The sequence below is a fragment of the Balaenoptera acutorostrata genome, chromosome 3, assembly GCF_949987535.1.
Source record: "Balaenoptera acutorostrata chromosome 3, mBalAcu1.1, whole genome shotgun sequence".
In the NCBI taxonomy this organism is placed as follows: Eukaryota; Metazoa; Chordata; class Mammalia; order Artiodactyla; family Balaenopteridae; genus Balaenoptera; species Balaenoptera acutorostrata.
In genome coordinates, this window is record NC_080066.1 from 86,171,150 (window position 1) to 86,197,323 (window position 26,174).

General features: G+C 36.4%; 1 protein-coding gene across 3 annotated transcripts in view; it reads right to left on the minus strand.

Moving 5' to 3' along the window:
- AP4E1 (adaptor related protein complex 4 subunit epsilon 1) overlaps positions 1–26,174 on the minus strand; it is a 97,584-nt gene that overhangs the window by 14,777 nt on the left and 56,633 nt on the right. The window contains exons 13-19 of one of the 3 annotated variants that reach the window (XM_057542579.1): positions 23,493–23,616; positions 19,349–19,607; positions 15,248–15,805; positions 13,949–14,139; positions 12,269–12,426; positions 11,099–11,241; positions 7,770–7,893 (exon numbers count right to left, since the gene is read on the minus strand). In XM_057542579.1, coding sequence (XP_057398562.1) covers positions 7,770–7,893; positions 11,099–11,241; positions 12,269–12,426; positions 13,949–14,139; positions 15,248–15,805; positions 19,349–19,607; positions 23,493–23,616 — 1,557 coding nt within the window. Of the gene's footprint in view, positions 1–356; positions 7,894–7,922; positions 11,242–12,268; positions 12,427–13,948; positions 14,140–15,247; positions 15,806–19,348; positions 19,608–23,492; positions 23,617–26,174 lie in introns of those variants that run through there. The other 2 variants (XM_007170400.3, XM_007170399.3) reach the window with 2 other exon arrangements.

A 26,174-nucleotide genomic window follows, 5' to 3' on the forward strand; every position in this document is an offset into this window, starting at 1 on the left:
ATACCAACAAGAATGGAAGGAGAAAGGAGAAGGGGAATGAAATATGCTGAACAAAGAACCATCACATCATGGATGGTTCAATTTGAAAAGTCTCTGGAAAAGGAGAAATTAAAGCTGAGCAACTGGTGTGTTTCCTTCTCCACTGGTAGTGGTAGCCTTGCTGCTCCCATATTCTCCAAGAAAGACAGAGCATAGATTAATAATAAGCAAAAATATGATATGAAAAAACTGATTATAGAAAGTGGCTCAAACTTCATTACTAGGGGCATCTTAATGACGTACAATCTTTTTTTGGAAACCCCTTTTTAAACAGTAAAATAAAACATAGATACAGAAAACCACACTATACAAATGGATAACTTAATAAATTATTTTTTCAAATTTTATTGAAGTATAGTTGCTTTACAATGTTGTGTTAATCTCTCCTGTACAACAAACTGAATCAGTTATATATATATATTTATCATATTCTTTTCAATTATGGTTTATTACAGGATATTGAATATAGTTCCCTGTGCTATACAATAGGACCTTGTTCTTTATCCATCCTACATGTAACAGTTTGCATCTACTAATCCCAAACTCCCAATCCTTCCCTTCCCAACCCCTCCTCCCCCTTGGCAACCATAAGTCTGTTCTCTGTGTCTGTAGGTCTGTTTCTGTTTCGTAGATAAGTTCATTTGTGTCATAGTTTAGATTCCACATATAAGTGATGTCATATGGTATTTGTCTTTGTCTTTCTGACTTACTTCATTTAGTATGATAATCTCTAGGTCTATCCATGTTGCTGCAAATGGCATTATTTCATTGTTTTCATAGCTGGGTAGTATCCCATTGTACATATATACCACATCTTCTTTATCCATTCAATCTGTCGATGGACATTTAGGTTGTTTCCATGTCTTGGCTATTGTGAATAGTGCTGCTATGAACACAGGGGTGCACGTATCTTTTTGAATTATAGTTTTGTCTGGGTATATGCCCAGGAGTGGGATTGCTAGATCATATGGCAACTCTATTTTTAGTTTTTTGAGGAACCTCCAATACTGTTTTCCATAGTGGCTGCACCAATTTACATTCCCACCAACAGTGTAAGAGGGTTCCCTTTTCTCCACACTCTCTCCAGCATTTGTTATTAGTAGACTTTTTAATGACAGCCATTCTGACTGGTGTGAGGTGGTAGCTCATTGTAGCTTTGATTTGCATTTCTCTAATAATTAGCGATATGAACATCTTTTCATGTATCTATTAGCCATTTGTATGTCTTCTTTGGAGAAATGCCTATTTAGATCTTCTGCCCATTTTTTCAATTGGGTTGTTTGGGTTTTTTTGTTACTGAATTGTATAAGCTGTTCTTGTATTTTGGAAATTAAGCCCTTGTTGGTTGCATCATTTGGAAATATTTTCTCTCAGTTCGTAGGTTGTCTTTTCTTTTTTTTTTTATGGTTTCCTTTGCTATGCAAAAGCTTTTAAGTTTGATTAGGTCCCATTTGTTTGATTTTGCTTTTAACTTAATAAATGATTAATAAGGGGGAAACTGTTGTAATACCACCTAGGTCAAGAAATAATACTTTGCCAACCACCCAAAAAGCCACTCAGTGGGCCCAATTCCAACCACAAGCTCCTCCCTGCCCCAAAGTAACATCACCCAACATTTATTACAATCACTTCCTTGCATTTCTTTTAGTTTTAATAACCAACTATGCATCCCGAGACACTATAGTTTTGTCTTGCCCATTTTTAAGAAACTTGATATGTCTCTTTTAATCCGAAGATTCCATTCCATCTCTTTCTTTTCCTTATCTGTTGAAGGTCTCTAGGGTTTTCCAGTCTGAATTTTGCTGACTGCAAACTTGTGATGCAGTTTAACTTATTCCTGTCTCCTCTGTATTGTGAGTTGCAAGCTGGCAACTTTATCCAGAGACTTAACAAACTCAGATTATTCTACCACTTTGGTTAAGATAATAGGTGATTTGTATTCTTTCATTGGGAGGCACAAAACACCTAGTTGCCTTTCTCTGTGGTATTAACAGTCTTAGTGTTCAATACCTAGATCCATTAATTCACTGAAGATTGCAAAGTATACATATTCTATCATTTGTTTTTCATTTATTAGCAGGAATAGTTTATTAAGAGATGCTTCTCTTTATCTACCATTTGGTTATCCAATGGTTTAATCTCTTCATTTGCTAGTTTTCAACACAATGAATTTATTCCCTACAATCCTCCAACAGTAAGCATTATGAACTCAAGGATTTAAGCATATTTGGATTTCAATGCATACCTATATTGAAGCTCAAACTATCTCATTTTTGGCCAGTGGGAGCCTCTTCAAGTTAGGTACTGTGTTCTTTGCTATGACTTTACTGGTCTTTGATAGATTCTTTGTTACCTGGTATAAAAGATATTTCAGACTCATCTCACATACTTTCTGTCCCAGACCTGGAATCAATCATTTCTTTGAGAAGCCTTAGTTTCTTTTAGAGGGAAATAGTGTTATACCTCAGGCCCATAATCTGGGCAGTAGGTGTATATGTGTGTGTGTGTGTGTGTGTGTGTGTGTGTGTGTGTCTTCAACACAAAACGAGAACTACAGAATTTATTCACCATCTTCTATATTATATCTATATTTACTTTTCTCCACTCTGAGAATCCTGGTCTCAAGGATACAGACTATGATAAAATTGAAATACCCCATAATTACTCATTTGTTTTATCCCACATTACAGAGTCTCAGATAATAGTACCACTACTGTTACAATTACAAAAAATTTTTTTGATTTTGCATATGTTTATATTTCCCTCCTTTCTTTCAGTTGTACTGTATCTGCATTGTCAGTGCATATAGCCATTATATATTACACCTTCTCCCTTTTAATTCTCATTTATTCCTAGTTCTACAAACAACCATACATTCAATGCTCACAACCAGTCCTATGAATCTCATTCTCTAGTAGCTTCCTCTGGAAGGGTTCATAGGAACAGTACTCCCTGACTACTTATATGTTGATAGCAGTTTGTTCTCTTTAAACTTGGAGATCAGTTTTACTGAGTGTAAAATCGTTGGTTCACATCTTCCTTTGAGTATCTAAAATATATTATCCTATTTTCTTCTGGTATAAGCATGTGTCAGTCTGATAATAATCTGACTTCTTTTCATTATAAGTTTCTTGCTATTTTTTCTTAGATGACTAAGGAATTTTTTCTATTTTTAAAAGAGTTTAGTAATCTTACTAGAATGTCTTGTCTTTGTGTTTATCAGTTGATAGTCTCAGGTATACAGTGTACTCCCTCTAGCTACAAATTTTTTTTTTTAAATTGTACTTTCAGGAATGTCCCCTTGAGTTACCCTGTTTAGGATTTGTTTTGGTCCTGTGCTTTGGATTTCTTCTTCAGGAGCTCCTATAATCCATATGTTGGACTTTCTTTGCCTATCTTCAATATTTGATACTTTCTCTTGAATATTTACTTCTATTTCATGTAGTTTAAAAATATCCTCAGGCTTCCCTGGTGGCGCAGTGGTTGAGAATCCACCTGCCAATGCAGGGGACACAGGTTCAAGCCCTGATCTGGGAAGATCCCACATGCCGCGGAGCAACTAAGCCCGTGCACCACAACTGCTGAGCCTGTACTCTAGAGTCTGTGAGCCACAACTACTGAGCCCACATGCTACAACTACTGAAGCCTGCACACCTAGGGCCCGTGCTCCACAACAAGAGAGGCCACCGCAATGAGAAGCCCATGCACCGCAAATAAGAGTAGCCCCCGCTCACTGCAACTAGAGAAAGCCTGCGCGCAGCAATGAAGACCCAATGCAGCCAAAAATAAATAAATAAAATAAATAAAATTTTTTTAAAAATCCTCATTTTCATCCTCTATTTCCTTTAAGGCATTATTTTTTGTGTTTATTCACGTTTGTGTTTCTTCTAGTTTACAGTTCTGAAATTTTTAATTTTTATCTCTTCCCTAATTTCTGTCACATTTCTGAGTTTATACAGTACTAATATATGCTGTTCTTTCACATCTTAAATCATTCTGAAAATTTCATCTAGCTTGTTCTGAAACAGTAGGTTAACAGTTTTGATCTATTTTGCAAGCATGTTATACTAGTATGCTTTTATTTTCTGTAGGGATATTATACCACGTCTTACTATCTCTCTCTCTCTCTCATAATAAGTTTATATGGGAGTTGACCATAGTATTTTTCTGTTGCTTATATTTTTATAAAATTATTTTTCTAAATATTTAGAGATATACTTGAAAATAGCTTTTCTAACTTCACAAAGCTTTCTTTTTTCTGTTTTTTCTATAATGTTAAAAAATATGGCAACTTGCTTTCTGATGTTTTCTGACTCTGCTAAATTTCCTCACTTTTATCTGGACCCTCTCTTTCCTTCATCTTTACTGTTCCCTCTTTTTTCTTTTTTTCCATAATGATGTTAATAAGCTGATATAAGAAACTGATAAGATTATGATCACATGAACCACTATGTGCATTACCTCATTTCACAGTAACCCGATAAGGTAGGTATTATTATTATCCCCATTATACAGATGAGAACTGGGGCACAGAGTGTTTAAGTAATTTGCCCAGAGGCACAAATTAGTAATTAGTGAAGCCAAGAATTAAAATTTGATGATCCAACTTTAATTTGCAAGTTACCTAATGATTTCTACAGTACTTTCCCACTAGGACTTGAGAGATCTTCATCTCTCAAATCCTACCACGCTATCATTTTAAGAGCAAACCTAAGCTTGTTAAATTCAAACACTAAGCTGATACTACCATAGGACCTACAGCTTTTTATATATTCACACAAGATTCCTCCTCTGTACCTACCCAATCTTTCCAAATAATGCCATTAGTTACCTCCCACTCAATAGCTAATTACTTTTAATCAATCCCCATTGCAGGAAGGAGTGTGGGGAAAACACAACCAAAAAAAAAAAAAAATCCCACAGAGGAAGCATGGGGTGAGATAGCATCTAAAACTGGGGTTCTCAAACTTGGCTGCATGTTGTAATTACCTGTGGAGTTTTAAAATAACTGGAGCCTATGTCTGACCCCTCAGAGAATCTGATTATGGTCTAGGGTGTGGGATTTTAAAAAGGTCCCCAGTCTAGTGGATAGCATAGTGATTATACTTAGTAGTATTCATATTGTATATCTGAAATTTGCTAAGACCTTAAGTATTCTCACCACACACACACAAAAGTAACTATGTGAAGTGATGGATGTGTTAATTAACTTGATTGTGGTAATCATTTCACAATATATATTAAATCATCATGTTGGACAACCTGAAAAAAATCACACTGCACAACCTAAATATGTACTTTTTTTTTTTTGGTCAATTGATGTATTTTTTTCCCCCACACCACCAAGCAATTCCAATTCTAAGTGGACACACACTGGCTGTCCTACAAATTAACTCAATTCTGACACTATCTACCTGGAGATGGCATCAGATCTTAGAAATTAAAGGCTGTTTCACAGGACTGCCCCACTTCAGACACCAATCACAAGTGCAGGTTGTCACCTATGCTAATGACCCAATGACTATAAACTGGAAGGTCCCACAACCCACTTCTCTGGTTCAATTAATTTGCTAGAGTGGCTCACAGAATTCAGAGAAACACTTACTTACGCTTATCAGTTTATTATAAAGGATATTAATATAAAGGATACAGATGAACAGCCAGATGAAGAGGTACACAGACTGAGAAACAGAAGGGTCCCAAGCACAGGAATTTCTGGCCTCATTGGAACTGGGGTGTGTCCCCTCCCAGGATGTGATGCATTCACCAACACAGAAGTTCATCAAATCCCTTTGTTCAATAATTTTTTTAGAGCTTAATCTCCAGCCCCCAAACCTTCCCCTTCCTTGAGGTCAGTGGGTAGGGCTGAAAGTTTTAACTGTCTAATCACTTGGTCTCTCTGATGACCAGCCCCTTTCTGAGGCTGTGTGTGGGCCCCACTCCAAAGTCACCTCATTAGCATTAACTCAGGTGTGCTCAAAAAGGCTCCTTATGAGTAACAAAAGACACTCCTATCACTTCTGTAGGTGAAGACTGGTCCAATATTTGGGTTCAAATCATTTCACCTTTCCCATAGCTCACAAAAACTCTTCTATTTAGCCCTATCAACCATCAACTAAGATGAAAAAACTAAATTCTTACATCTTGATATCCATCATCAATGAGGACCAGTTTGTTCTAGTCACGGATATTGCCCTTACCTTCATTAAATTATGTGGTAGCCAATCAAACCAAATGCCTCTCCCTAACAATATATAAGCCTTGACTCTGTTCCTATTTGTCACATAATGTAAAGGGTGGAGAAGATGTGCAAACAAATTTCTAATTACTTTTCTCTCACTGAAGCACAAATAATCTCTAGGCTCTAGTCTCTAACCATTTGGCGTAAGTCCTGTCAGACCCCATCAGGGAAAAAACTTCCTGAAGTCAGCCATTTAGTCACATTGGCAACTTAATGTTTTAAGAAAGGAAAAGTACGTATCCACTTAGGAAAATAGTTTAAAATAACTAAAGGAAATTGATTCCCTCTCTTGGAAAAAAGCCCATAAACTAGCTGCAACCACTTAGGAGGAGCCACTATTTTTTCAGCATTATAGGTAAACATGTTTGACTCTCCCCACTCGTAGGCCCACCTTCTCTGCATCCAGGCCACAATCACAGTTTTCTGGGACTCATTTTTGTGGGTATCCTCCTATCCTAGATCCATAAAGTTTCTCGTGTGATGCAAATGAAACACATTTCCTTTTAAATAACTCCTTTTCCTGTGCTTTATCCCAGAGGGCCAGTTTCTTCCCAACTTTCCTGACACTATTGACCTTAATAATGTCAATATAGTTGTCTCTCCCATTATCAGTTCTTACTTTGCTAAAGAAATAAGTGATACTAATTTAGCTGGTAAATCTGCCTTATCATATTCATTAGCTCCCTATCTTTAACTTCACTGACCAAATGTCTACTGCTTTCTGTCCTAGAACAAGTTCTTCTAGACCAGTAAAACTTCGTGGACATCAAAGTCCCCATTCTCCAAGTCATAATTTCTATCTGTAATCACACTGCATTTTGCAGAGAGCTCTTAAATGACATGGCAAATTCTCATGGGACTTAGCCTTAAGCTGGTAAGGTTCTCATCAAGTGGTCATATTTCCTCTCTCCTACCTGGTACAACTGGCACGAGCTATTTTCACTAGAACCCTTTTCTGCTGACTTATATCTATAAACCAGATCAGATCACTTTACTTTATTTCTGGGAGAGCCACAGGATCACTAAAATCAATCCCTGGATATTACCTGGTCTCAGATTACGTATTTTGAGGGAACAGGTCTCTTTAGTCATTCATTCAATAAACTGAGTGACTGTCAGGTACCAGGCAAAAGGGACATAAAAATACACACCCGGTTCCTAACCATAAAAAGCTCACAGTCTCTCATTATGCACACACATAACAAGTAACTTTCATATAATCATTAACCCCAGTCCATTTGGCTACAGGCCACCCTTCTTTTTAGTTACTGCAGTGGGTGTGAGGCATTTAAACCTCCTTTACCTTCTGTAGCCCAAAGATGGGGTTTCAAGTCTCAGAACATTTTTTTCTGCTACACAGTATAGGCAACAAGAGGCACCAGTGAGATTTAAACACCATTTCTGATCTAGTTTTGTGTTTTAGGATACACAATACAGAGATGGCCAGGAGACTCAGAGTCTTTGGACACTAAGTCACCACCTGACTTACCGTGTTTCTTGCATCTTGAGGAGAGGAATACAGAAACAAAACACTCTGCTTTGAATGCTCTGGTCAGGCCAGGATGAAAGCAGGGGATAGGGACAGGCACCTGAGGATCGATCCATGCTCTAACCTGTCGGAAGCCCATAAAGTTTTCTCTGAACATCATACAGAAAGAGCAGTTATCTATACATTTAACCAATTAGATGACATTCTTTGGGGCTGTAATGAGTATATTACTCTTTTCATCCCATTACAATTGCTTCTGCTCTTTTTAGCTAATGCCTATCTAATTACTGAATATTACTTTTATTCAGCTATTTAGATGATAAAGAACATATAGACCAAAGAACAATATAGATCACTTTGTATTTATTACACGTTTAACTGATCTTTTTCAAATTACAGAATTCAACTCCAAAATAAGGTAATTAATGCCTGGTAAGTTGTTATTCACTTGCATTTTTCCCTCCTAAATTTTGAAAACAAACACCTTAAAAGACATGTGAATAAGTTCAGTGCACTTTTAGTGACTCAGAATCATGAGACAAAGACCACATTTATCCATTAAAAAAAAAAAAAAAGCTCGATATTTTAAAATATTCATGACATGAACTAAAATAAAGGAACAAATAAAATACTGCATTTTCACCACAATTGTTCTGGTAGACGACAGAATATTGTCTTGAATAATGCTCCTCTGCAGAGCGTCTGTGGTGCTTGGCATGCTTGGCACATTAGCACTTGGTAACTGCTCGGCCTCCATCCGCAGTTTTTTCAGAAGGACCCTTACTCGGGGGCCCACATTCCCCTGAGACTAATCTGCCTGACTCCACAGGGACTATTCTGGTGGGAGCCTGATCCTTCTTGCTCCACCTGCTCTTAAGGCTTTCCTGTCTTCCCTTCATTCTCCCCAGATTCACACTTGCTGCCACATGCATGCTCAGCAAAGATGCCCAGCACAGAACTCACACAGCTGAGTCTCCCCCACAATAGCTCTCACTCCAGATGTTGCCCCTTTACTTGACTAAATTATGACTAGAAGGTAAAGAGACGATCTGCCCACAAAAATTGTTCTTCCTACTTCATAGTCACATCTCCTACAATGCAAAAAAGGTTGGTGATGCCTGATCTAGAACTTAAAACATTAATTAGTTTAGGTAGAATATATACTGCTCTAAAGTTCTTTAAAATCTACTCTTTCCTATTACTGTTTTTAAAAACCATAAAAATATAAATATGTAAACATTCTACTAAACATTTCAGTAGAAACTCTGTTACCCTACTTTTTAAGTAATGGGTTTAGAAAGAACAAAAGTGACACCATGTTCCCCTTGGCAGACCCCAAATCACGCTCCCAGCCCTAACCTACCATTACACATTTCCCACCAACAGACAGAGCTGTAGGCCAAGCATGTCTCTCATGACAACTGCTACTGTCACCCATGAACACCCTGTAAAAAAGCAGCACAGTAGCTCATTGTAATCTCTCCCAGCTAGCTGTCCATCTGCTTGCTGGGCACCTTACATCCACTGCTCCACACCCAGCCTTGGTGACCATGCAAACACATGGAAGCAGGGACACAAAAAACAGAAACACCTCTTTTGCCACACTCTACATTCCTTTGCAAAGTGAGAGGGCACTTCCTATCTCTTTGTCAGAGCATCAGCAGAACCAGGTAGGGTGGGAGGGTGCTGCTGACAGAGGCAGGAATAAAGAGAAAGCTGATGAGTCTAGACACCAGTGTCCACCACTCCCCCATCATTCACATTCCCTTCATCATGACACTTCTGGGAGCTTAAGGATGAATCTGATCTATTCAAAAGAAGAAACCTACTCAGGAAATTCTAGCCACTTCTCATTGCTCTTGCAGCAAGGTTTTACTGTATGTTTTTTGAAAGCATGAAATTAACAAGGTTTTTTTTTCTAAATGAATAACTTATAAATTAATTTTTTTTAATGCTGCTTTTGTTTTTAGGGAGAGATATGCTAAACACAAATGACTAATGAACTCTATCAGCTTTGGGGAATCTCCTCAGCATCTTTATCAGCTATGATCAATAATGAGATAACCTAAAACCACAATTCCACACCCGGGTGATCAACAGTACCAATTAACCAGAGTATTAACTGCAATGACTTAAAACTATATTACCTGAATAGTTTCCATGGTGAAGTATCAGAAAAAGTGAAATAATAAATATTTTCCACAGCACCATAAGGTTTTATAAAATACTATTTCAGTTTTTAACATTAATGTATAATCTCAAGATTCTGGTCTATCATTCATATTAGGCTTAACCTCTTTTCTGACAAAGGCCATATATATAGGCACAACTATAACATAAAAATCATATATTTTACTGAAGAACTTGTATGGTATACTTAGACAGTCACTCTTCTGGTTGTATCCATTGAGTAGTAGTGGACTCAAAGCCAAGGAAAGATGGTTTTGCCGTTTATACTCTAATCACAAATTTTAATTTGCCAAAAAAAAAAAAACCCAAGTGGAAACTAAGATATTTGCCATAACTAAAAAGTCCTTTTATACCTGTTTGCTTTAGTACTGTGTGCTCTTACAGGTTTTGTTTCTATACAATATTTTGTAAATGGCTCTGAGTTTGTAAAACAAGAATACAGTGATTCACTTTGAATTTTAAAAATAAACGCAAGTGGAAACAAATTTTATAGCCTAACTGTCTGCAATTATGTGTAACAAGTTACCTATAATAAAAACTGTACCACAGATTGGATCCCCCCAATATCCAACATGCTCATGGATCTCCTGAACTATTAGTGTGTGCTGTGCCAACTTAGTTCAATACTGATCTAAGCAAAACATTATTGAAAGTAATGACTTGCCTACCAAAAAGCATACATTGCATTCCAAAGCCAAATTTGAATTCGATTTGGGATTATTAAGTCCATGTCTCCCTTCCATTAATGCAGAGAACTGAGACTTGGCTTTACTATAAATCAGCTAGCACTAGAGTAAATCTGCTATAAAATTATTTATAACAAAATAAATATTTTCAGTCCCTCTACACTAAGTGATATATAAATCATTAGCAGTTTATAACATTAGCTTAGGTCACTGTTTTAGGACCCAAACATACTGTACAATCCTGAGTAAAAGGTTAGGGGTACAGTTTCTTGGGGATCTTTCTTGATCAGGAATCATAAAGAAAACACATAAAACCACAACTTATAATAATCCCCATTTTCATTAGAAGTACCATGAGTCCTTTTTACTTTGGTAAATAAGTTTATCTATGTAAACCCTTTATTTTGATGGAGTAAAATATAAGCAGAGCTTCTGCTAGGATCCTTCCATCACCTTTTGACACTGATATAGTAAATAATCAGGAAGAGTAGAGCAGGAGGATCTGAACCACAGGGCTAACATGTCACCATGAACTCGGAAATGCAGCAAGCAGGGGATGGATGGGAGCAGCTGACAGGCCAACAGCCCTTCATTGCCTACAGCAAAACAAAGTGAGAAATTCTTTAATACAAAGACTTCAATAGACATTTCTACAAAGAAGATATACAAATGGCCAATAAGCACATGAAAAGATATTCAACATCACTGATCATTAAGGAAATGCAAATCAAAACTAAAGTGAGATACTAGTTCATACCCATTAAGATGGTGATTATCAAAATAAATAAATAAATAAATAAGTGTTGGTGAGGATGTGAAGTAACTGCAACCCCTGTGCATTGCTGAATGTAAATGGTGCAGTTGCTGTGGAAAACAACATGACAGTTTCTCCAAAAATTAAATATAGAATTACCATATGACTCAGCAATTCTACTTCTGGGTATATAACCGAAAGAACTGAAAGCAGGGACTCAAACACAGATTTATTTGTATACCCATGTTCAAAGCAGCGTTATTCACAATAGCCAAAAGGTGGAAGCAACCCCAGTGTCCATCAAAAGATTAACAGATAAACAAATGTGGTATATTCGTAAAATGGAATATTCAGGCTTAAAAAGGAAGGAAATTTTGACACATAACATGGATGAACCTTGAAGACATTATGATAAGTGAAATAAGTCAGTCACAAAAGGACAAATATTGTATGATTCTACTTAGATGAGGTAACTAGAGTAGTCAAATTCATAGAGACAGAAAATAGAATGGTGGTTGTGAAGGGCTGGAGAGGGAGGGACAATGGGGAGTTAGTGTTTAATGGGTACAGTTTTAGTTAGGAAAGAGGAAAAAGTTCTGGAGATGATGGTGGCAATGGCTGCACAACATGAATGTATTTAATGCCACTAATCTGTACATTTAAAAATGGTTAAAATGGTAAATTTTGTTATGTATATTTTACAACACAAAAAAATTCTTTAATAAAGTCTGAACAACACACTTATCTGAAAGATACTCATAACATGAAATACAGCTCTAAGAAATCTGACACTTATAAGAGTTGATTTGTTTTCTGATTGTAAGAAAGCCCCTATAAACACAAGATTGCCTTTTTAGAACACTACAAACCTATAATGTCAACAACATGAAGTCTTAGTTCCTGTTGCAGGGCCTTTAAGGTAGAAGGCAGAGCAGCTTGTGATTCTGACATCTTTACATTTTGTTTCACATCATTTGCGAAGGATAACCAGAGTTTACCAAAGTCTTCAGTCGATATTTTTAATGGCCTGAAAATAATTTTTAAAATTAGATTTATGTCCATTAAGAATGAAATGATTCTAAACAGACAAATACATTTCAAATGGCTCATGAGAATAAAAAAATCATTGTAAATCTAAATCCCACAAAATCTATGTTTTTTAAACCAAATATAATTAGAATACTTACCATTATCTTCCAACCTGAAGAAAATGCTGAAAGCAAATGTTATTAAAGAACAAATGTCTTTTCAACAAATCACCCAGTTCTCTCTTTTTCTGAGTATTAGTCATTACAGTAAAATCTCACCAAGTAATTTCATGAATCATTCAAATATAAAACTTTTCTTTCATGTATACTTTAGATTTGGGGATGAGATACTCTATCAAAGTCATGTACAAGTGTAAGAATACAAAGACCTAGCATCTTAAGCAAACTGGACCAAGAGAAAGTATTTTAATAAATGTATTTTTTAAATGGTTCAGGTGACTGAAGATCAAATAGTTAACAATGGGGTATCTCTGGGAGGAATTATAGGAAATTTTTATATTCTACTTATATTTTTCTATAGCATTTAAATCTTTATAACTATGTATTGAATTTATAATTAGGAAAAATATTTTTTTAAGATACAGAGGATTTTATTAATAAGCACAGAAGAACCGTCTGTGTCATATATGTTGTGCTTCTTCAGGTTACTAATGCTCACCATGGGACATACCTTCATAGTCACAGAATGTAAGTTTTTTGAAGGCTAGATTCTATCTTTTCAGCAACACAGGTATAAATAAATACTCTGACAGATTGATAAACATGTTCTTACTAAAAGACTTTAAAGAATGGGCAAAAATTATAGTAGTCTAACACAGGTAGATGTGTGAAGGTTAAAAAAATTTTTTTACAGATATTCATTGGTATTCTGCATTATTGGTTCAGGCAGCCTTCATTTTAAAAAATGTTTGAATATAGTATAATATATTCATAATACTAAACAAGAGCTGAAGGGTTAAAAGGTTGTTTTCAATTATTTGGGTAACTGCACAATGCTAGTATAATACTAAATACTGTATGTCTAATAAAAGTTTAGTAACTTTGTTGAGCCATTTTCTTGCAGATCTCTAAAACTTAATGAACAGACTTTATGAAAGAATTAATCAAATAAATGAAACACAAATGAAAGAAACTTTAAAAGCTTTTAAAAAAGTCAGGCAGAATCTTTGAAATTATTTCAGTTTAAACATTACTTTAATATTACTTTCTCTCAGAGGTTCTCCAAGATCACTAGCCAACTCGAACCTATATCAGGTCCCACATTATAATGGCCCATCATACCATTTACCTCCTGTTCATAGCACAATTCACAATTATACATGCATTTATGTGATTGTTCGATGTCTCCTCCCTAGACTGAACACTCCCTAAATGTAGGGGTATGTGTAGTTTTGAGTTGTTACACTCCCTAGCACCTAGTACAGTGCTCTGTCCAGAGAAGAGGCCTAATAAATATTTGCTGAATGAATAACTTGAATTAATATTCTAAAAAATATTTACCTAATGAAATCTAATAGTGATAAGTTTACTGAAAATTCGAGCTGAACAGAATGAGTATCCATCACTTGATAATTTATAAAACCAGAAAGATTCCCTTCTGTAAAAGGTTTTTCCATCTGCACACTGTATTGAAAGTTTTTGGTGCTTTCTGCTTCTATTACAGGCAAGCAGCATCCAGGTTGCTCAGTGATCTGTAAATAAAAGTAATGTAAGTATTGAAGAAGGGATCAATACAGGCTATCATATGAATAACAATTTTCTATCTAATTGAAGTGGTACAAAAGCATACAATTGTGAGATGTTAATAACAAGCCACACCATGAAGATAACTGACAACTTCACTTGAGAAAAATTCACTAGCACAGATAATTAAGAAATAATAATACACAGGTCAGAATTATGTAACAAATAGCATTACAATGAAAATGTCTGTATGGTTTAACAACAACAAAAAACAGATTAAACTCTAGTCATGTGGCTCTCAATACTAGCTAGTACCAGTTTTTTTTTTTAATTAATTTATTTTTTTTGGCTGCATCAGGTCTTAGCTGCGGCATGCAGGAGCTTCACTGAGGTATGTGGGATCTTTTGTTGTGGCATGCAGGCTCTTCGCTGTGGTGCACGGGCTTCTCTCTAGTTGCGGCGCACAGGCTCCAGGGCGTGCGGGCTCTATAGTTTGCTGCATGCGGGCTCTTGTTGAGGCACGTGAGCTCAGTAGTTGTGGTGCGCAGGCTTAGTTGCCCCAGGGCATGTGGGATCTTAGTTCCCTGACCAGGGATCGAACCTGTGTCCCTACATTGGAAGGTGGATTCTTTACCACTTGAGCACCACGGAAGTCCCTAGCACCAGATTTTTAAAGCTGGGAGAGTGCAAAAAAAAAAAATCTTTCCCTCTCATTCTCCACCCTTACTCAAGCTCTGGTGGTAAAGCTCAGACAACTGAATTGGGTTTTGTTTTGTGTTTTTAAGTTCCACAGGTGATTCTAACGCACATCTACAGTCAGGAACTTCTGCCCAGGTCAGGCCCAGGCGGTATCCCATTCAATGCATTCTAGCTCATAGAAGAAATTGGGTCAGTTTTCTCAGTCTTCCCCGATACGTATTTATTATGTTTCCTTGTCTGTTTTGAATAAACTTTTCCGACTTAAAATAATAAAACAATCTGTCACACCTTTCACTGTTTTTGCTAAAGAGGAAAGAAGGATGTGGGAGAAATTTACAAGCCATCAGATGAGTCAACAGCAGAAACACTAAGTAATGTTTCTTACACTAAGAAACATTAAGTAATTCATTGTCTTACCTTGAAATTTTCTGCAGGAGCAATTTCTAAGTTAGCACTTTTCAGTTCTGAAGCACTCTTATTAAAAACTGACCAGACCATCAACAAACACTCATCTTTCCAAATTTTGTAAGAAGACACTGATATGGTTTCATTATTACAGACCTCCATAAGATCTGAATGCATGTGTTCAGTAGTTTCTTCCAACAAAGAAGAAGCTAAAGAGATTTCATTGGCAAGTGAGGCTGCAGTGGACTGAGGAGGGTGAAAAACTTCCATGTTGTTATCAGCAAACAAAGAGGGTGTAGACAGCCTGCAATTTGAGATTTTCTCAACCAAGGGCAGTTCTGTGAGTGACTCAGAATCCAAAAGTTCTGAATTAAGAGAAAATTTCTTTACTTCTTTGTCTCCTCTATCCTGCAAATTATCCAAATAATAGTCTTCTTCATAAGTCACATTTGATGAAGAACTAAAGGAAGAACGGGTCATATTTTGAGCAGTGGTTGTTTGCCCACTTTTGGTTTCCTTGACTTTTGATTTTCTTCTGAACTTGTGAGAAAGGGTATCTGCTTTTCCTAGCTGCAAAGATAAAACATAATAATAGAAAAAGAAACCATTCTACGAAGTCATGAGTTTTAAACTTTTTTTATATAATTTCAAATGAGCAATGTACTAACTTGCTAAGGTTCTACCTATAAAGCATAGATTAACAAAAATTCAGAGATGAATAAAATGTTAAGTCCTAAAATTCTGACAGCTACATAACTTTGAACTAGTAAGCTAAATCTATTTCTCACTAAAAACACATAAAATCAGAAAAAGAAATAAGGTCAAAAAGTCAATCATGAACAATTCTAAAAACTTATTAGACTTAAGAAAACTAGAGTACAGAACTGCACAAATTAAAAACAGTGAGAAAGCTAGCCATTTTTTGAGTTTCCAGAGTTGTCCTGTAGAAGCTGAGATACCCTCAAATACAGGGATGGGTCAAACTTTGGTTCAGTAATCTATAATAATCCTGTTTTCATGACCTGTGAGTCGATAAACAGGGAAGAAAAACTGACTTCACCTCAAGAATCAGCCAGTGTGGCTGACTGGAACACACAGCAGGAAAGAATTCTAAAAATAACTAGTGATGTCTGGTACAGACTCAGGAGATAGGAACAGCAAACTTGCCATTCTTGAGCTAAGCCTCCCAAGGAAATGTCTGTGAATCCATCTAAGAAGAGTGATGGCTCAAGTGCCCCCTTGCCTCACAAAGTTCTATGTAGAATCAGTGCAGCAGACTGGGTCTACTTTAAGTTCATCCTCCTGGGGGCTTTAACACTGAGTGGCCACCCTTCACACGATTCTAGTTAACCAGAATTCTAGCTCTCTTCCAAGTCTCAGCAGCTAAGTTTGTCTCCTACCTTTCAATTCAGAAGCCATCAAACAAGAACTAACATTATTTTAACACAAAAATGAAAACAAGTTGGGGGACTTCCCTGGAAGTCCAGTGGTTAAGACTCCACGCTCCAGGTTTGATCCCTGGTTGGGGAACTAAGATCCCACATACCGCAACTAAGCCCATGTGCCACAACTACTGAGCCCACGTGCTCTAGAGCCTGTATGCTGCAACTAGAGAGCCCACATGCCACAACTAGAGAAGACCCAGTGCAGCCAAAATTAATTAATTAATTAATTAATTTTAAAAGTTGGGGGTTTTGGGGAGAGGAGGACTTCCATTTCCAGTAGCCATGGGACTCGAATTAGATGTACACTAGACTGCTCAATATTGTTCCTCAGGCCAGTGATGCTCTGGGTTTTTTGTTTTTTGTTTTGTCGTTTCTTTCTCTCTGTGTTTCATTTTGGATAGTTTCTATTACTTTGTCTTCAAGTGTATGATCTTTACTTTTTAAAATATTTATTTATTTATTTATTTGGATGTGCTGTGTCTTAGCTGTAGCACACGGGATCTTCGTTGCGGCATGTGGGATCTTTCAGTTGCAGCATGCAGGATCTTTAGTTGCGGCACACGGGATCTTTAGTTGCAGGATGTAGGATCTAGTTCTCTGACCAGGGATCAAACACGGGCCCCCCTGCATTGGGAGTGTGGAGTCTTAACCACTGGACCACCAGGGAAGTCCCCGATCTTTTCTTCTGCACTGTCTAATCTGCTGTTAGTTAGAAGCTACACAAGCCAGAAGACACCAGAGAGACATCTTTGTTAAATTACTTAAAGAAAAGAAACAGTCAACCTCAGGTTCACAACCCTGAGAAAATACTTTTTTAAATGAAGGTGAAATAAAAGGCAAAGATGGGAAGAAAAAAAAAAAACTTAACCCCTACAGTGAACTATGTAAAAAAATTAACTCAAAACGGACCACAGACCTAAAAGCTAGTTAAAATGAAATACTCAATACAGCCTAGATCTATGTAACTGAGAACCTTAAACACCAGAAAAATCAGAAGAGAATGGGATTGCTAGAGAAAAGCAGCCATGCAAAAGGACTTATGATACAGATGAAGCATATCCAGTGCCAATCCTGTCTGCTTTGCCCGAGTGAGAGAGGAAAAGTTGGGGATGAGGGGTAAGAGAATACATGCTAATTTTATGTAATTATTTGCTTCCCCTCCTTTCTGCAAGGTGCCATCTGAGTTATAGCTCCTCACAGAATTCACAGCCCCATAAAACAGGGAAATAACCTCTTTTTTTTTTTTTCAACTATTCTAGTGATAGCTGAGGGGAAAAGAAAAATGTAAGGGGTAACCCAAAAAGGATTTAACCTAACTTAAATAGAAAAACATCCTAATTACATTTCTGATTTCAAGCCCACCACAAAAAAGTCTGGTAATTAATTTATCACCCTGAATGTTCTCCAGAGAAAGACTCTAACTGAAATCTATGCACTTCGTTGAGAAGGCAGGAATACTTCAACACCAGCAATGAGGTTCACAAATCAGGGCTCCATAAGCCTGAATGCACTCTGAACTTGATGCACTCTGACCACTGAGAACTTGCCCTATCAGTGCCAGATCATTCTCTGGTACCCTCAGCACGGCCTGCTGGAACAGCTCAAAGACCCAAAATCAGCCACTCTGCTGCTGAACTACAAATGCTGACTGAAACAGCATTAAGACACTTATTAATACTTTTAGGCTGAATTTGCTTTTTCTTAGAAAGGAATATCAAGTCTGAAAAAAATGGGATCTAAAAAAGAAAGAGATACAGGCAAAGAGTGTAGCCTAGAGACTGGTCTAGTGTTGACAGAGATGAAGGGAAATTCCACCAAGGGAAATGGAGGATGAAAGAACTGTGATGATGTAAAACTGAAGAAAATATAGCTCTAATCACAGTTTTGCACTAGGTGGGATCATCTGCCCACCAAACAGAAAATTACATGTGGAATTCTCAGACACTCAAAAATAGCACTTGTCCTTCACTCCAGTTTTTCATTTTTTTACTAAGAGAATAATATATCGGCATAAAAAGTTTTGAAAATAATAATCATAATGTCTGAATATAATTTTCATTTTTGTATAATTCCTTTCAACCTCAATATACTTTTATCTTAACAGTTTTAAGCAAGGTATAAGTAAAACTTCATATTCTGCTTTTTTTGCTTAATATATAAGTATTAATTTTACAATGCAGTATTTATCATTTTTAATGACGAAGTAATATTCAGAGCTAGTATAATTTATGTACCAATTCTCCTGTTAGGACATCAAAATTGATTCCTCTTTTTCACTATTAAAAATACCATTTTAAGAAGTACTTTTTCCACAGACATATCAATATTGTTGAACTATTACTATTGGTAATATTTCCATCAAGTCCCCTTTCCACTGAGACCTGTCCTCTCCAACAGTGGGGGTGAGAATACACATGGTCATATTTGTAACTTAATTTGGACCCGGACTCTTGCCCCAACTGACTGGATTAAAGAGAATACCTGACTGAAGCTGAGCCAATTAGATTTTCTCTTTCAGGAATATAAAAGGTATGTCACTGGTGGCTCTGGAGCTGGGGAAGCCATTCCTACCATGTGTATAGATAACAGCCATGAGCTTTTGTAGAGCCAGTTTTTTTGTTCAAAACAGGGAACACAGATTCTCAAAGGAATATAACTGACTACTTACCAAATTGATTGTACTTTCTGATCCTAGTCCAACAAATAATGATGATGCCAGCAGCTGCTTTTCTTTCTCCTCTTTAGATTGGGTAAGGACTTGAGATTGATCCTTTTTTGTTATAATTTGATCTACATTCTCCATTATTATATTCTCTTGAGGAACTGGCAGAGCTTCTGTTTCATCACCAGTTTTGCTTTCCTTCTTGGGAAGATAGCCCTCTTTCCCCCACAATTTCTTTATACCTTCCAGCTTCAAGCTATTTGTCCTAAGGAGATTGATAATGAAATCAAGTCAATTTAAATAATTGCTAAATAGTTACCTTCTTGAGGCGTTTTTAAAAACACATCATTGTCATGACCTTTTAGAAATAGCTTTCATATTATATTCTATGTGCCAGAAATAAAACCTAGATCTTTAGATTTTATTTTAGTTATAGCCAACCTCCCCTAACTCTTCAACCAAAAGATTTAAGGCAACAGAACTCTAGACTTAGTTAAAAATTTCATATTATTTAATTTTCATTTAATTCTTTGAATAAGATGTCCAAAAATAGAACTACTGTAAATCAGTTCCTTTCACCTATTGACTTTTCAAAAATATCTTTAATTCTGATGGGTTAAAGATCAGAAATGATGTAAGTTTCATACCTATAATCATTCAGTGAAGGAATTAACACTACATAAATTCACTACATAAAATCCTGTTGAGAGCAAAAAAAAAAAAATCATTCAAATCTACTCCTATGTGTAAATTTACCTTTAATCCACAAGGTTTTCTTAATGTGAGCACAAGCTACACTTTCAACTATTATAAATGTACATTTATAAAAACGAATGAGGTTTGATCTGTAGAAGAAAACAGTAGTATTTTTGGAAAAAGCATGAAGGTTAGGAGTTTTTTTATATCTGAGATGAAGAAGAATAAAGTTGTGATTAGAATTAGGACTCACCTACTGTTGTCCCAAAAGCTACAGCTGTGAATCATAAGTGCAGGCTGAAACAGCCAAAGACTGCCTCTATTGTTTTCATATAAGAACCATGAGTCCTTGGCACTGGCTCATTTAAGTATCCCTCTCATGATCCAAAACTGAATTTTTAAAATTTGTACTACAAGATAGGCAGACCGTGAAATGAATCTAAAAGAAGGATTGAGAAATATCTGTACTGACTATTATTCCATTTTAATTTGTTGGAATCATAGTCAGTTTGATTTTCTGTAGTATGCCAGAAACAAAAACAGATCATTATACTTCATACTGAGTGAAGAACTAATGCTATTAAGCACCAACTGGCTAAAATAAAGTCTAATGTTAATAAAGAACACCCTATAGGGAATTAGTCCATTCCTACTCAATGAATTTTATTGCTGAATGTTCCTTTACAAATATCTTCATTCGTCCCTTTCTTTCAGGTACCAAAAGAGTTTTCTAAAAAGTTAAAAAAAAACCCAAAACTGTTAGTTATCTATCAAACCTCTTAGAAGAAAACTGGTTGATCTTGTGTGAGCAGACAAAAAAGTCATCAGGGGAACCCCTAATGTGACCCCAGCATTTCTAGGATGCTCAACGGCAACAACTCAAAAGGATTCATGAATGCCCACAGCAGGATTACAGTGTTTTTTGTAACCCTGTTTACCAAAACATATCCTTTAATTATTGGTGGTGGTGGGGGGAATAAAAAAGAGCAACTCCCCAAATGATTCAAATATTAGTTTAACTAAAAAAAGGTAGGTGTGGTAGACCCTGGGATGTTCCATCCAGATCCCCCTTCAATGAAGGACTTTGTTGGCACAGCTGTTAGGAGCATAGCACCCTTAGGGATTTGCCTCAGTTGCAGAGAGTCACCTCAACTGCAGATCATGCCCTTTTCCAGGGCAGCCCATATCCAATAATTGATGAACAGAAGTATAGAGTCCTGGCCACCCATTTTAGCCCAACTCAGGACAGCTCAGGTGGGCCATTCTAGCTTCAGAGCTTCCTATGGGGTCAGCAGACACTGTTGTTGGCACTGCATTGCTTCTTAACTTCTTCCTCTGCCCAAACCCTCTTCTTTTCCCTTCCTTCCACAGTTGTTGATGCCAAGGGCACTCCTTAATATTCTGCATGCTAAATTCCACCTTGGAATGCACTTCCCAGGGAATTCAACCCACAATAACAGGCAAAAATGAGACGGGGAGGAAAAAGGAGCCTGCATATATGCCTATTATCAACATAAATTTTCACTGTCATGCATTACATACAGAAAGTCTAAAAAGGAGGTAGATAAATAAGAGAGCAGCATAAAGCCATTTCATACACAAAATATGCCTCTTTATGATATGAAACATACCGTAAAAAAATTTTTAAACATAAGTCATCTTTGCCTGGATTTTGACAATAATAATATAATTCATGGTTTTATATGGTATACCTTTGTGTTGTTTTTAATCAGACCATTCAAACACAGATGTAGATTATGGCCAAGCAACCTTCAAAAGATTAGGAATGTACTTTGAGCTCTAGAAATTCCCATTTGCGGTAGGGTGCTGCTCCGTAATAGGGCTTAAGGTAAGAAATGCTAAATTGGGCTTGCCCCACTTTATTCTCAGCTTGCCAGAGACTGCAGAAGAATGATCATCTCCTCTCTAAAGCTGATTCACCTTGCCAATTACCACTTAGGTTCCTAATCTGAAATAATGTGTGCGTTGTGGTCCTCTTTGGAAAGAAATTTTAAATTCATCCCTCATGTTGCATTTCATGATAATACAGCATATGTATAATTCCTGAGCAGCTTTGCCAAATGTCATTTCTCTGAGGGTAGTACATGTACACATACAGGGTTTACAAGGCCCTGTCAAGTCCGCCAGATCCTAGTTCAATACTAAAAAAGCAGATGCCATCATCTGTTGTGCAGGCAAAAGGGACTACGTTTCCTCCCTGGGTTTGGAAGGTTTCTGTCTCTCCTTCCCTTGCCCCTCTATTCCCTGTCTGAGGCACTTAATTGCTATCACCACCACCATCACATGCTCACAAACCGTATCTGCTCCCCATGCTTATAATACTGAAATTAAATGTCTGGGAAAGAAAAGGGTGTCAACAGAGCAGGAAAAAAAGGCTAAGAGAGAGATTTTGAACTTATGCCATTTCAATCAGCATATCATTCTACATTCCTCATAATCTATGTGTCATTCTTCTGATAAATACTTCTTATAACCATATCACTGGAAGACTGACAAATGCAAAGACGAACATAAAATAAGGTTACTGAGTCTGTTCAAATGTCATCTTTCAAAGTTGTCACCTTTGAGATTTTATCATTTATTCTAACAATGTTGTCATTACTCAAAACATTTTTGAACTCTTAGAGGAAGCTCCTTCACAAACAAGAAAGCCATTTTCATTACTTTATGTCACACTGGTATACTGACCAAAGTTATCCAGCTTGACTACTAATTTTATGTAGTCAATTCAGCTTTTGGATAATAACAATAATGATAGCAATGACAATTATTAATTTTAGTAGCTACTATTTATCGATCATTTATTACGTACTGGGTTGTATGAGGCACTTTACATACATTATCTCATTTTATTAACTTAATCATATTTCTAGTAATTTATTCATATTTCCAAAATCAAAATTTACCTAAAAAGGATGAAGATTTGACTCTATGTTAAGACATTTAGACAAATGTATCACCAGTTTTCAAGGTGGCTGGAAAGAAGCTCTGAAAGCATTCTGAGCAAAGCACACAGCTTTCTCAAGTGAAGTCATCATCTTTATGTTCATCTATATATTCGTCAATCTTCCAATGAGATGGTTATACGAAGTAGATTATGAGAATGAAGAATGATATGAACAGTCACCTCACCTGGGTATATGAGTTCTGATACACTTCTTTAAAAATATATGTGTGTGTGTATGCATGATATGTAGTAATAACACACACATCATTACTATGTGTAAAGCTTGTATACATTCTATACTGTCTTGGAAGTAAGCAAGCTCTCTTAAAGTACAAGGACAGGCTATACACTATCAATACCCTGAGAGCAATAAATAGAAACAGCTGAAACAACAACCCATGCCGAATTTAGCTTTCAGGAATCCTTCAACATGTAAAGACATTTAAACACTCCCATGTTCTCAATTTTAATAAGAAAGGAACTTACTCTTTTAGCCCGGTATCTGTACTATTCCCAGATATATCTGAACCAAGAGAAATGCCAGCAGGAGACTGTCGTCCAGAGAAGCCAGATGAAGAAAAGGAGAGTCCATATGGTTCAAAACTGAGAACTAGAATTTTAAAACAACAACAGAGGTTCATATTTAAAACAAAGCAAAAATTATGAAAAAAAAGCAAACAATAAAATAATTGAAGACTAGAATCCAGTGACAATTTTTAAACTGGAAGGGACTTTGGAAATGATCTAATCAAACATTTATAGCAATAATAATAAAGCAGCTATGATTTATTAAATCTCTACTACAGTCTTCATACAATTAGTTAATCAAAGACAGTCTTTCATTTTTATCTTTTTACCACCCTTAAAAGCTAAAAAAGAATTCAATTAGGAAAGACAACTGATAAACCAGGTCTACTGCAAAGTTGCTGCTCTCATGCAAAAATGTTTAATGAACTATGAATGAAGAGCTGACCATGTTTCTGTTTAACAAAATGCTCTTAGGCACATTCCTGTACCAACTGGACTGATGGAGCCCTCAATGTGAAATCCCCCTTACTGACAAAGAACAAGGTTTACCCAGGTTCAGATTCCTTTGCTTTGGTTTACCCAGCAAGTAAACAAGGTAAACAACGTTTACCCAGGTTCAGATTCCTTTCCTTTCCTTTGTACACATTTTGTGTACAACTTCTGGGAAGAATCCTCCTGGAAGAAAAAACTTCCTCTCTTCCTTCCTCTTTTATGTTCATAAAAAACCATCATCAATACTAGGCTGCCTACTTCCGGATTTCTTTAATGGGAAAGAGCAATAACCCTCTGCTTGTATAAAGCCCTGCTTTCTCTGTTTTCTAATATGCTATTTAGCTAAACTTAATCCTAACTGGCACATTATCTCTTTGGACTGTCTGAATTATAATACAAAGGACCTTCTTAAATTATAAGAAGTATCTTAGAAAATAAAATATGAACTTCTGTAATTATTATCCTTATTTTACAAATGAGGAATCTGTGGCAAAGAGCTTGCCAAGAAGTCACCGAAGAGTACAAAGACAAGAAATGAAAGAGGCAAATGAGAAATCAGATACTCTGGTTCCAGAACTGCACTCTCAACCATTATATCACACTGTCTCCTTCAAACGAAACAGCACCTAATCCAAAGAGTACTAAATAAATTAGCTTGTTTGTTAGCTAAATGAATGATATAAAAGAGGAATGACTGTTCACTATAAAAAAAAATGGGCTAATTAATAATCAGGAGAACCAGTTCTTGATGTAGGTTGGGTGTTAACTAGGTTATGAACTAGATCTTGATTTCTTTGTAAAGTGAAGGGTTCGGACTAGGTCAGCAATTTCCAAGTGCTGATTTGATAACCAGGAACAAGCTGACTTCACAGAATCTCTCACATATCTTTTTATACACACAACCAGGCTTTCAGAGATATAGTTACAGAAGGTATAAGAGTAGGTCTCAAAAATCTGTATCATTTTTTTAAAACTCTCTATGTGATTCTGATTCTAAATCATGTTTGGAAACCACGTGTCTAAATCTAAGGTCCTTTTCAGATAGAATATCCTCTCATTTTAAGCTTTCCAATCATCTGGTTTAACCTTCTATTCCATATTGGCCTCTTTTAAATAGCATCTGTGACAGTCAGTCATCCAGCCTCTGCACTGACACTTCCAGGAACAGTGAAGAGCTCAAGAAATGATTTAAGAGTTTAAGGCAAAAAGCAAGTAAAGATAAAAAGTTTAAGCAAAGAGCAGAAAGAATTCAAAATTAAAGAGTTTGAAAATAGAGGAAAAAAAGACTAGACATGGAAGAGGACAATACCTGGAGAATAGTCAGATAAAATTCCAATCCTGAGACAAAAAATTAAAGACTGTCATCTAAGAAAGGCCGAGAAAGGTTCAACATAGAGAAAGAAGTTCAAACCACGTTATTTTAATTCTTAAGTGAAAATTTGCCAAGATCCTTACAGAGAGGAATGACTAGAAGGGACAAAACTGGAGATAGTTAACTAGATGAACAAGAGCTCATGTGCAAATTGGGAAGCAGGAAGAGACTAATGGTATGCAGAAAGAGTGAGGAGAAGGAAGAAGATGGCTGAATTGCAACTTAATGAATATGTAGAAGTTAACCAGATGAAGAATGAGGAAAAAGGGCAATTCATACAGAAGAGAAAGCATGAGCTGGAAGCAGAGAGAGTCCTTGAGAGTCAGCGGAGTTACTGAAAGTAATCCAGATGAGAGATAAAAATATAAACTATCCTGGGCATAAGTGAGTAATTCAATATTTAACGTGTTTGTATCCTTTGTGACTTTAGAGGCTTTGATTACATGCACACTCCTTCTTTATCTTACCTTGTATTGCAGTTCTTTTATTTTTTTATTTTTTCTATTTTAATTTCGTTTTTTTTTAACATCTTTATTGGAGTATAACTGCTTTAAAATGGTGTGTTAGCTTCCACTTTATAACAAAGTGAATCAGCTATACATATACATATATCCCCATATCCCCTCCATCTTGCGTCTCCCTCCCACCCTCCCTATCCCACCCCTCTAGGTGGTCACAAAGCACCGAGCTGATCTCCCTGTGCTATGCGACTGCTTCCCACTAGCTATCTATTTTACATTTGGTAGTGTATATATGTCCATGCCACTCTCTCACTT